The sequence below is a fragment of the Bubalus kerabau genome, chromosome 8, assembly GCF_029407905.1.
Source record: "Bubalus kerabau isolate K-KA32 ecotype Philippines breed swamp buffalo chromosome 8, PCC_UOA_SB_1v2, whole genome shotgun sequence".
Taxonomy (NCBI): Eukaryota; Metazoa; Chordata; class Mammalia; order Artiodactyla; family Bovidae; genus Bubalus; species Bubalus kerabau.
In genome coordinates this window covers 33,451,851-33,464,381 of record NC_073631.1, presented here as the reverse complement: position 1 = coordinate 33,464,381, position 12,531 = coordinate 33,451,851, and the positions used below count along the sequence as shown (strand labels likewise).

Here is a 12,531-nt window from a genome sequence, read left to right as displayed (position 1 = left end):
TAGACAGTTAAAAATCACTATAATTTTATTCTAATGCATTATAGATTGCCTGTAATGTCATCCTGGCTGGGGTGACCCATTTCTAATTTTGAACAGCTGTTAGCTCTGGAGTTAGTTAATGATTAAATATAAATTGCCTGATTTATTAGTCTGAATGGTTGAGACTATAGCTTCCAGGTCAATGCTATATAGACAAAATCATCAGTCTTGGTGTTTTTCAGAAGTTAACTGTCTCCTGTTCTAGTCAGAAAGAATTTATCCTCAAAGGAAAAGGTCTGACATCTTCAATTAATCTTTTAAAAATATACGTATATACATACTTGTATGTATTTTTTGTTAGTTAACATTATTCAGGCATTTTCCTCTCCTTTTCTAAATCATAATCTAAATTATCATGAATAAATAAAGCCTTTGGAAGACATTGCTGTATGCTAGAGATACAAGGTAGCAAGATACAAGGCCTGTTTTTCCCTTGTTAAAACTTTCATACATTCTCTACTTCAAGTAAGTCTAATTAAATGGCATTCCTCTTTTCCAGAGGTACCTTATAAATGGTAAACCCTTCACACTGCCTGAATCTTATCACTTCAAATGGAAGCAGGTATAAACTCTACTAGGAGCTTGCATAATTTCTCAACAGATCTAATAAAAGTGAATCTTCAAAGGGCTCCAGAATTTTTTTTCAACACAGGAGTTCTTCTCAAACTCACCCATTCATTCATTCAACAAATATCTATTGGTGCCTCCAGGGACTACTCTATATGTTTGGCATCAAGTAGTGCAGGAGACAAATGAAGTTTCCTGCTTTTGAGAGCTCATAGTCTAGTTAGGGGGAAAAGACCACAAAAAAAGTATGTATGTTCACACATGCATGTATACAAGTGTGTGTGTCATATGATGATACATACTATGAAAAAATAGTAAAGCAGAGGAAACAAAAACATCTATAGAGTTCTATGACTGATTCTTGATGGTTGACAGAAAACCACAAAATTCTGTAAAGCAATTATCCTTCAATTAAAAAAATAAAGTGGCAAAAAAAAAAGATCTATAGAGTGGTGTGTGCATGCATGTGTGTATTCGTGTGTGTGTGTGTGTGTGCGCATGTGTATAAGGGGCAAGGCACATGGTTTTTAACAAAAGGAGGTCAGAGAATACCAGGTAATAAGGAGAACTTCTGATAGATACCTGAAGGAAGTATGGGACCCAGTAATATTGCCTGGAAAAGTGTCAGCCACATGGAGGAAGGAGGCAAAGGCCATGGGGTAGGAGAGTGACTGGCAGGGTGAGGAAGAGCGAGCTGCCTGGTGAGGATGGAGCAGGGCAGAAGGTGGCAGAGTGGAGGACAGAGAGATCCAGGGGCCAGATCACGGAGGGTCCTGCAGACCTGGCAAAACCTCTGGACTATATTTTGAGTGAGACAACTAGTTATTGGAGAATTCTGAGACAGCGGTAACATGAGTGGACTTAATTTTTCTAACAACATCACTCAGCGGCTCTAAGGGCTGTGGACCTTGAGGGTAGTGGTGGAGGCTAGGCCGATGCTCCGGGGGGAGAGGCTGGAGGCCTGGACCAGCGTGGAGAGGTGAAGAGGCTGAGAGTGCTGGGATTCTGAATGGACGCTGAAGGGCGAGCCAGGACAGCATGCTGCTGGACTGAAAATGGGTGTGAGGAAGAAAGCAGTAAGTCAAGGGGGATTCTAGAGCTTTAGGCCATACAACTAGAAGACAAGACCAGCAGTTATTGAGACTGAACAGAGAGAGTGGATCTAGCAGAATGAAGAGTGAGTTTACATATAACGAACTATGAGTTTCAGAGGGATAATGGGTTTAAATTTGTAGTAAATTTAAATTAGATTGTTAAAAGCCTACTTATAAGAAATTAGGCCAGTCTCAGCCATCCTAACTTACATTTCTCTCTCCTTTCTTGGTGAGAGAACTCTGATTCTGAAAAGACTGTTACTGTGTCCAGTGCCTTGGGATGAACTGGCTGAGTCAATTATGATCACCCCATTTCCCATGTTCCCTGCCTTCTTTGCATCTATCCGTGGTCACTCTAGTCCTGGCTAAACAAACAAGTGCTTTAGGTAAGTCTGCTTAAGGGGTTGCCTTGAGCAGAAAACTTGATTTTGTTATAAAAGGAGAAAAATCTAGCTGCTACAGAGTCTTCTCTCCTGCCTGAACCTGAAGGAGTAGCAACCATCTGGCACATGGCTATAAAATGTATGAGGGTTAACAGACATGTGCTCTGGCAGCAGCAGAAGGCTGCAGACAAGTCACTCGTTCCCTGAAATGACACTGATAATGGGCTACCTCTGAAATTTTTTTTAATATGTGAAAAATAAACTCCCTTTTGTTTAAGCCACTGTGAAGCAACTTTTCTATCACCTTCCGCTAAATGCATGTCTAGTAGTGCAAGTCTATATTTTTAGGTAGCACTTAAAAATAAGAGCTTTGAGATTCACATATCATGAAATTCACCCTTTCAAGTCTTCAGTTGAGTGGGTTTTAATATATTCACATATTCGTGCCATCAACCTCAATAATTTTAGAAGGTTTCTCTCACACAACAGAGAAGCTCATACCCATCAGCAGGCACTCACAAATTCCTGCCCCCTTGTCCAGTATAAATGATTCTTATTCCCCTTTTTGTTGCTGATTCCATGTTTAGTCAGTCACTGTTGAGAGCAAATAAGGATAAAATCCCCAAAAGCTGATTCTTAATATTTTGGTTAGAATTTTGGAAGAAAAGGTTAACTCACCTCCAGTTCCCTCACAAGTCTGTTGGCTAGTTCAATAGTTTTGTTAGTTTGGTTCACCTCTTCTTGACAGCGAACTTTCTCAGCTATTGCCTTTTCAAATGAATCTGTGAGTCTGCTCAGATTTCGATCCAAATCCTTTAAAGAAAAAAAAAAAAGAAGAGTCAAAATTAACTTCTGAGCCATTTTTAGGTAAAAAGCAAACATTACAATCATCTTAAAACACCTGTTACCTTAAGGTAAATGAAACAAATGTCCTTCCCTCCTTTGTCCCTTGAGCACACAAACGTTTTGGGAGAAGATGAAAGGCTGGTGATAATAAATGCATCAGGGTAACCATGCAGTCTTCCTCTCTTCCTCCCACACTGGGCAGAGTGCAGACAGCTACCTGGGCAAGTGGACGTGCCCTGCTGACTCAAATACACTCTGAGTGTCCAGTTCCCTCACTCGTGCCTATGCCTCAGCTTCCCTATATTAATGATGAAGGTCATCTTTCTATTCTCTCTGCTGACTTCTCTTTCCACTTTTCACTGGTCCATAACTCAGGCAATGAAGAAGATTGTTAATTATTGAGCCCCTTTAGATCTCAGCACCCTGGCCTGGCTTGGCCAACTGGATTTTCTCTTCTGGAAACTTGGGACTGCAAAGCTGAGGCATGCCACTGTCTTCAGCATTATAAGATCTGGGAAGATGTGTATATTTGGGAGGGCTTCATTTAGAGAGGGACCATCTTTCACCAGGGGCACAGGAAAGCAGGAGAAACCAGTCCAGAGAAAGAGAAAGAATGAAAAGGCAGCAAGGGGAGAAGTCACATGGCCCTAAACACGTTCTTAACAGCTTCCCACTTCCTGGATCCTGTTCCTCCAGAGACCAAGTCACACAGTTTTTTTTCCCCTCAGAGTGCCATGAGTATTTCTGGTCTCCATTTTGGCTTAAGGTTTCCTAAGGGGGTTTCTATTTTGTACAGCTAAAGGAGCCTCGACTAAGGGAGCAAATACTTGGGAGACTCCTTACTATAGCATTTTGCTACCTGCAAGTTCTAATAATCCTAAATGAGATTTTTAACACTGTGCTTATAAATATGTGCAAAATTCCAAGAGACTTTAATAAGCAAATTTGTAGAACATACCCTATTTATAGAGTGTCAGTATTTGTCTATGACTCAATTATTACATTATTATTTTAACTTATATCATTGAAGTAGTACTTCTTTAAAAAAGTATATGTCATATTTAAGATTTACATATGAAATAATGCCAAATTTGTGAGAAATGGTGGAGATATAGCACATCTTCAGTTAGAAATCATGTTAAAATAAATAATATCTAGAGGTATATTTTATTAAAAGTACTTATGGTTTTATAGGGCTTCCCAGGTGGCACAGTGGGTTCCCTGACAGCTCAGTTGGTAAAGAATACCCCTGCAATGCAGGAGACCCTGGTTCGATTCCTAGGCCAGGAAGATCCAGTGGAGAAGGGATAGGCTACCCACTCCAGTATTCTTGGGTTTCCCTTGTGGCTTAGCTGGTAAAGAATCTTCCTGCAGTGCGGGAGACCTGGGCTTGATCCCTGGGTTGGGAGATCCCCTGGAGAAGGGAAAGGCTACCCATCCAGTATTCTGGCCTCGAGAATTCCATGCACTGTATAGTCCATGGGGTTGCAAAGAGTCGGACACGACTGAGCAACTTTCACTTTTCACTTTCAGGTGGCACAGTGGTAAAGAACCCTCCTGTCAATGCAGGAGACACAAGAGGCACAGGTTCAATCAGGAAGATCCCCTGGAGGAGGAAATGGCAACCCACTCTAGTATTCTTGCCAGTAAAATCCTATGGACAGAGGAGCCTGGCAGGCTACATTCCATGGGGTCGCAAGAGTTGGACAAGACTGTGTGTGCACATAAGTACAAACACACACATACAGTGCATGGTTTTATAAAATACAGAAGCTGATCTTAGCTCTGATATCAGAACCTGAGTTCATATCTGGATTCTGCTATCAGCTAAGCAGCCTCAAGGAGGACTGTGTACTTAAGCTCTCTACGCCTCAGTTTCATTAGCTGGACACAACTGAAGCAACTTAGCACGCATGCATGCATCATCTGAAAAATGAAATAATGTCATCCATTCCATAGGGTTGACCTAGGTATACACAGACCTAACAGAAGCAGAAGAGACTAAGAAGAAATGGCAGAAATACACAGAACTATACAAAAAAGGTCTTAATGACCCAGATAACCATGATGGTGTGGTCACTCACCTAGAACCAGACATCCTGGCGTGCAAAGTCAAGTGGGCCTTAGGAAGGATTACTACAAACAAAGCTAATGGAATTCATGGAATTCCAGCTGAGCTATTTAAAATCCTAAAAGATGATGCTATTAATTTGGAAAACTTAGCAGTGGCTACAGACCTGGAAAAGGTCAGTTTTCATTCCAATCCCAAAGAAGGCCAATGCCAAAGAATGTTCATACTACTGCACAATTGCACTCATTTCACATGTTGGCAAGGTAACGCTGAAAATCCTTCAAACTAGGCTTCAACAGTTATGTGAACCAAGAACTTTCAGATGTACAAGCTGGATTTAGAAAAGGCAGAGAAACCAGAGATCAAATTGCCAACATCTATTGGATCACAGAAAAAGCAAGGGAATTCCAGAAAAACATCTACTTCTGTTTCATTGACTATGCTAAAGCCTTAGACTGTGTAGATCACAACAAACTGTGGAAAATTCTTAAAGAGATGGGAATACCAGACCACCTGACCTGCCTCCTGAGAAACAGCTATGCAGGTTAAGAAGCAACAGTTAGAACTGAATGTGCAACAATGGACTGGTTCAAAATTGGGAAGGGAGTGCGTCAAGGCTGTATATTGTCATTCTCCTTATTTAATGTAAATGCAGAGTACATCATGCAAAATGCTGGGGTGGATGAAGCACAAGCTGGAATCAAGATTGCTGGGAGAAGTATCAATAACCTCAGATATGCAGATGACACCACACTTATGGCAGAAAGTGAATAGGAACTAAAGAGCCTCCTGATGAAAGTGAAAGAGGAGAGTGAAAAAGCCAGGATAAAACTCTGCATTCAAAAAACTAAGATCATGGCATCCAGTGCCTTCAGTTCATGGCAAATAGATGGGGAAACCATGGAAATAGTGATAGACTTTATTTTCTTGGGCTCCAAAATCACTGTAGATGGTAACTTCAGCCATGAAATTAAAAGATGCTTGCTCCTTGGAAGAAAAGCTATGACAAACCTAGAAGCCCTAATAAAAAGCAGAGATATTACCTTGCTGACAAAGTCAAAGCTATGGTTTCTAGTCAAAGCTATGGTTTTTCCAGTAGTCATGTATGGATGTGAGAGTTGGACCATAAAGAAGGCTGAGCACTGAAGAATTGATGCTTTCAAACTATGGTCCTGGAGAAGACTTTTGAGAGTCCCTTGGACTGCAAGGAGATCAAACCAGTCAATCCGAAAGAAAATAAACTCTGAATATTCATTGGAAGGACTGATGCTGAAGCTCCAATACTTTGCCACCTGATGCAAAGAGCCAACTCATCGGAAAAGACTCTGATGCTGGGAAAGATTGAGGGTAGGAGGAGCAGGGGGCAACAGAGGCGACGAGATGGTTGGATGGCATCACTGACTCAATAGACATGAGTTTAAACAAACTCTAGGAGACAGTGAAGGACAGGGAAGCCTGGCATGCTGCAGTCCATGGGGTCACAGAGTCAGATAGGACTGAACGACTCATCAGCAATAATTCACATACCTAAGATATAAGCTGATATACCTTTTCCTTTTGTAAAGCTGGGTGGGGACTGGGTATTGGGAGACCATGGGCTCCTGCACTCGGTTTCTCTGCCTCTCATGAAGAGGTTCTGACAGCACTTGCTCTGGACTATCTTCTGCAAGATACCTGCAGAGCACATAGGCTTCGGAAATAGAGCCAGTGTTTCTCTCAGGGCATGGACAGAAGTACTGTGCAAGAGTACTAAAGATGTGTTTCTCTGTGGGACAAAAGTTGGGCAGATTTACTCACAGCTTTCTTTATAGGGGGTGTTTCCTAAGCTTGGGATATCTCAGCTATGACACAAAACTGTGAACTGCCTCGGCTGACCCACTGTGCGTCACGGCCATGGGGATTGGGGAGCTGAGGCCCACACAAGGCTCACGCTGCTCACTGTGCTGTGGGCAATGAAGCCCCCCACTCTCTGACCCACTCAGCCCATATCCCACATCTTCTGCCCAGCATCTGTGAAACAGCGGTGGGTAACCTGTCAGCCTGTGCGCTGGGTAGAATCTGGGTTGCTTCACAGTTCCAGACAGGCCCTGGCCTTTCAGGTTCTAGAAATAAATGGGAGGTGGGGGAAGGACTTAGTCTGAAGACCCCAGCCCACCAGACACCCGGAAACCGGTGTTCTCCAGCTGAAGTGTGCACCAGAACCACCTGGAGGGTTTGATCAAACCCAAATTCCTGAACTCCCTGCCAGGGTTGGTCTTTCAGTGTATCTGAGAGTCTGGACCTCTAATGAGTTCCCAGGTGACACTGATGTTTCTGTGGTCGAGAGAACACACTCTGAGAACCACTTCCTTAAAGAGATGAGTTGCACATTTTCACGACCACCCTTAGATCCTGTATGTTTCAGAGACAAGACGGCCTAAGCGGGTTTGTTTTGTTTTTTTCCCCACTCAGCCTTCAATATGAGGCCATCTTTTAGTCTGAAACTAGAGATAAAGACTTTGAAAGAACAAATATACAAAGTCTAATATTAGTTAATGAATGAATTTCCTAAATGCTGGTAGACACAGCCCTGCTTTTCTAGGTGAGACGGCAACAGAAGGCATAGATGAGGAGGCGGGAAAGGCCACGAGAGAGAAGGAAACAGAGGCTGAAGGAGATGAAAGCAAGGCTGGCAAAAATTATCACGACACCTGGGCTCAAACCTTGACTTGACTCTGAACCAGCGGACAGAAACTATGCAGTTTGTCTTTGACTGTGGCCTGACCAGTCTTCACAGAGAATTGTTTTTTACTTCAAATTTCCTACAAAGGATATTCTCTCATACAACCACAATATGACCATAAAAACCAACACGTTACTGACACAGTACTACCATCTAATTGAATGTTGGTAGAAACAGCAGACCAAGATCCTGCTGCATTAATAGCTACTCTTTGGAAATCCACTCTTGATAGGGGGATAGAACAGACCAACTTCCATAAAGACATTGTGACTGTTATTCTCTTCTCTGTGTCTGGAAACTTATATTTGCAGTTAATTGATATATGGACCTCTGCTTCTACTGCAGGTCTTTGAAAACAATCAAGGTAAGCAGTTCTTTTCAGCTCATTGCAGGCTGTACCCAAAAGAGGGCTATTTCCATAAGCATCCGATCAGATCAGATCAGTTGCTCAGTCGTGTCCGACTCTTTGTGACCCCATGAATCACAGCACGCCAGGCCTCCCTGTCCATCACCAACTCCCGGCGTTCACTGAGACTCACGTCCATCGAGTCAGTGATGCCATCCACAAGCATAGAAAGTCTCAACTTTAGAACTGGTAAGATAGTAAGGATTCTGCCTGCAATGCAAGAGAACTGGGTTCGATGCCTGGGTTGGGAAGATTGCCTGGAAAAGGGAATGGCTACCATCTCTAGTATTCTTGCCTGGAGAATCCCATGGACAGAGGAGCCTGGCAGGCTACAGACCATAGGGTTGCAAAGAGTCAGACACGACTGAGCAACTAACACTTTTACTTTCATGGTTGTCTTGAGCATTCTTGTTACTTTTCCATGAACATTAACTTGCTTCTAAAAATTACATAAAGCCATTAATATTAGATGGCCACATTCTTCTAAGGGTTTTAGTCACATTGACAGTGAGAGCACTGACCAATAAATGAAGCTAAATTTAATAAAATGAATATTTTTTTCTAAATCTGTCTAAATCAGCTACTGTTGTTGATAACAGTGTCCCCACATATAATCAAGCCAAGTTCAAGTCCTGTTCTATAGGAAGCTGGGCCTGGCTGCCCGCCCACTGTGAGCACCACAGTCCAGGTCCAGTGATCCCTGAGTTCACCTGCTCAGAGACCCATGGTAGGATTTCCTCCAAGATAGGAGCATGCTCCTTCAGGTCTCCCCTCAACGCTTTCTGCTCCTAGAGACCATCTCTAGCCAAATTAAGCTAGAGAGAATTTCCTAAAAATGGGGGAGCTCTTTCAATGAAAGGAAAGGCACAGAATCACATGCAGGCTCCTAGAAGCTCTAGAGAGACTTGGGGGCAGGAACGAAGTACCTGAAAGCTTCCTCTGGACACTGTCCTACCATACGTGGACTTTATTGTCAGTCTCATTCTCTGGCTACTGATTTGATTCTAGAGATTTGGGGAGTCAAACTGGCAAAGCTTGGATCACATAACCAGGTTTCAGCTAGGACAGAAGAAGGTACCCCTGATCAAAGTCCTACCTGAGTGTATCCAATGGGGAAAGGTAATTCTCCAAAGACAAACCAGTCTGTTGCCACCCAAAGAAGGCAGATTAGATGCTGGTAGCCAATATACATCACAGATGCCCACCTTGAGAATTAGCTGTTATTCACAAAGTGACAGTTAAGAAACTGAAGCTCTGAGGATTTCCTAGGTGGCCAGGGTTACCCAGCCTTGCCACTCTGACTGAAGCACTCCAAGCTACCATGTCAGGCACCTCCAGCTCATCATCTCTATTCTGTATGTGTCCCTCCACCGCTATGTCATCAGCAGCCTTGAATGTATGGACGTGTGAAGTCTACCAACTGCTGCTTCTTGTCTCTACTGTAGCTTCTCCTGCCTTAGCTGAGGCCCTTGTAGGACCCACAGTGGCACTTGTAACTTGTCTTTCTGCAGCTGGCCTCTTCTCTTCCCAGCTTCCATTCAGTTGATGAAAAATGACCATGTCATTTTAACCTATTAAAATCTTTCAAAGGCTCAATACCAAGGTCAGGTAAGATTTAAATTCTGCAGCATGAAAGGCAGAGAAGGTATTTGCAACTTCATCTTTCATTCCTTCCTACTATTCCTAACCATCCTGCAGACACTCATGTTAGGGTTCTGGCCTACTAGGACTCATGAAGTCTACCAACTGCTTCTTCCCTCTTTTCTTAGCTTTTTTTTTTTTAATCACAAACACCTCTCCTGATCTTATTTTCCTTGGTGACTCCCAAGTAATTTTTGCAGCTCATATCAAATACACCTTCAATATGAAACTTTCCCTAATTTCTCTAGGCTATTTTATGGCGCTCCTATTGCATTCTGGATATAGTCACACATATACTTGTGGCACCAACGACAGGGATCTGTTATGTACTTGTAGAGACAGTCGAGGCGATGATATTTACAGTTAGCATTTTCTAATCACATACTATATGCCAGGCACCGTGCTAAATTCTCTTTATGAATTACTCTAAAAAATGAGATAAAAATCCAAAAATTGGATAAAAATCTTCATGATCTACCTAAGTAAATGCTATTACAGTACCAATTTCTCAGATGAGAAAAAAGAGGCTCAGAGAGGTTAACTAACATGTGCTAGGTGACATAGTAAATAGTGGAGTCTGGATGTAAACCCAGGCACTTTGGTTCCAGAATCCTTGCTTTAAATCCCTGAATGCTACCCTGTTTCTACTGCCAGACCATGGAAATTTCTTAAGTGCAGAAATCATGAAAGTTCCCTTTTCCAGCTCAGTCAGCATCCAGCAGACAAGGAATGTCTACTGAAGAAGAATATAAATGAATATATTCATGAAAGGTCCAATTCCTTCCTGAGCGGTAGGTCTCAGAGACGGCCCTGTCTGAAGGTGGGATCCTAAGAGTGGGGGCGGGGTTCCACCTCTTAGGAGCTTCTTCAGTGTTGGAGCCTGTACTTACCGCTAGCTTTTTCCTGATAGCCCCCAATTTCTCAGCAGCTGCAGCCAGTTCTAAGTTTGCTTGGGCTAATGCTTGGCGTTTGGGCTCCACGTCACAGTAGACCTGAAAAGCCACATAAGGGTTATTTCACAAGGCAATGAAGATGCAAAGACGGCAGGTATCATTCGGTCTTTTATTTGCTGGAAGCTTTACAGTTAAAATCTCTAATTCACCTAGAAATTTGGTGTTTACTCTTAGTCATGGTAACACCTAATGGCAGATCAAAATTCCACATAGCCTTCCAAATTCCCTCTGCTTGTCCATTACTCACTCACTTGTGGACATTAGAGTGACAAGCACTAGCATAGAATGCTACACAGGTCAAAGACCATTAAGATACTAAAATTAGTTTTTCGTAAAGTTTGGAGACAATCCTCATATCACCATAAATTGTCGAGTACAGCAACTACAGCTAAAGGTGGGATCATGTCTAGCCTTAAAGGCAGAAAATTGGTGTGGAGAAATTCTCTGAACCCAGAAAGGAACATGTGAGGTACCCTCACACAGTATAATGTTAACCACACTAACACTTTCTTTTTTTTTTTCTCTAAGTTCTGGCCACCTTAAAGGTTATCTGAATGGGTGGTTTGAGCATTTGAGTGGATCAAATAGTCTGTAGGGAAGGGAGAAAGGAAATTAAATTTTCTTTTCTATTTTATAGCAAAACAACACAGAACACAGCAATGGTCCAGGGCTGGGCTTGCCTTTCCACCTAGGGTGTGAGGCTGGCACAGTGGTCAGGCGTGCCATTATGGAGCGAGGCCATCAGCTGTGATCCGTCTGCAGTCTTGCCTGATACAGGTTTCCTTCCACTAAAGAGAGACGGACAGGGTCCTATTCCCATGGGTCCCCAGAGTGAAGGACAGAACCTAGTTTTCTGAAAATCGTTCTGGGAATGACAGTGGCATTTCCTCAGCAATTCCACCTTTGAATATAACACACAAGATTTAAAGACAGACATGAGTCAGCTCTTCCTGGCAAAGGGCCATGCATGTTCCCTCTCACATCCAGTCCTTCGCGAAGTGTTTGGGGCATACCTGACAGACAAGTACTTGATAAATAAAGGATTAACTGAGATGATCATCTATCTCTATCTGGCCCAAAAGTACAAACTTTAGAAAGGATTGCATACAGTCAAAAACACATTCGTCATTAAAATACGGAAGTCCTCCAAAGGTTATTTCTCATCTCATTAAGTCTACTTGTAGCTGGTGTAAATTTCTGCTTTCAGAGCAGGGATGAAATTTAATTAAACATGAACTCAGACTTGCAGTTGTTTCAAGCCAACAACTGAAATATTTCAATATAAATAAATATAATTATTCTACCCAAATGTTTTTATCTAATCAAATTTAATTGCTGCTGTTTGATCTAAAGAAGTTACTCTACCCTAAAAAAGCATTTCAGATATCCTCCTTTAGAGAATTCTGATTAATCTGACACCTTCATGTCTTATTCTTAGAAATGTATCTTATTCAGATAATTAAATATCAAATTATTTTACATTTCTTGCTGGCCTAGAAATTAATATATATATACGACCCTTCCTGAATAACACCCATAAACCATCTGGTCATGCCTGATACACCTCATAGAATTTCATGATGTTGATGACCCAGGCGCAGAGACCAGCTGCTGCAAAAGATTTGGTCCGAATCAGGTTTGGGTTGAACTCAGGGTCTCTCAAGTACTGTTCCTTCACCACTTTTAGACAATTCTCTGGAATGTGCTCTTTGTCATAGTTAATTAACGCTTGTAAAAAATCATCCACCTGTAAAGCAAAAAAGACATTGCAATGAGCCATTTGTGCTGCAGAGAAAATTCCAAGATCAA

The 12,531-nt window shown here is 42.2% G+C and overlaps 1 protein-coding gene across 11 annotated transcripts in view; it reads right to left on the bottom strand.

The window, feature by feature from the left end:
* The window catches only part of DNAH11 (dynein axonemal heavy chain 11), a 367,742-nt gene that overhangs the window by 111,095 nt on the left and 244,116 nt on the right, over positions 1–12,531 (bottom strand). For all 11 annotated transcript variants that reach the window (XR_008717731.1, XR_008717733.1, XM_055589961.1 and 8 more), the window contains 3 exons: positions 12,287–12,469; positions 10,660–10,761; positions 2,762–2,896 (listed from right to left, as the gene is read on the bottom strand). Coding sequence is in view for 9 of the 11 variants with exons in the window: in XM_055589961.1 (XP_055445936.1) it covers positions 2,762–2,896; positions 10,660–10,761; positions 12,287–12,469 (420 nt within the window). In the remaining 2 variants the exon portion in view is untranslated. The remainder of the gene's footprint in view (positions 1–2,761; positions 2,897–10,659; positions 10,762–12,286; positions 12,470–12,531) is intronic.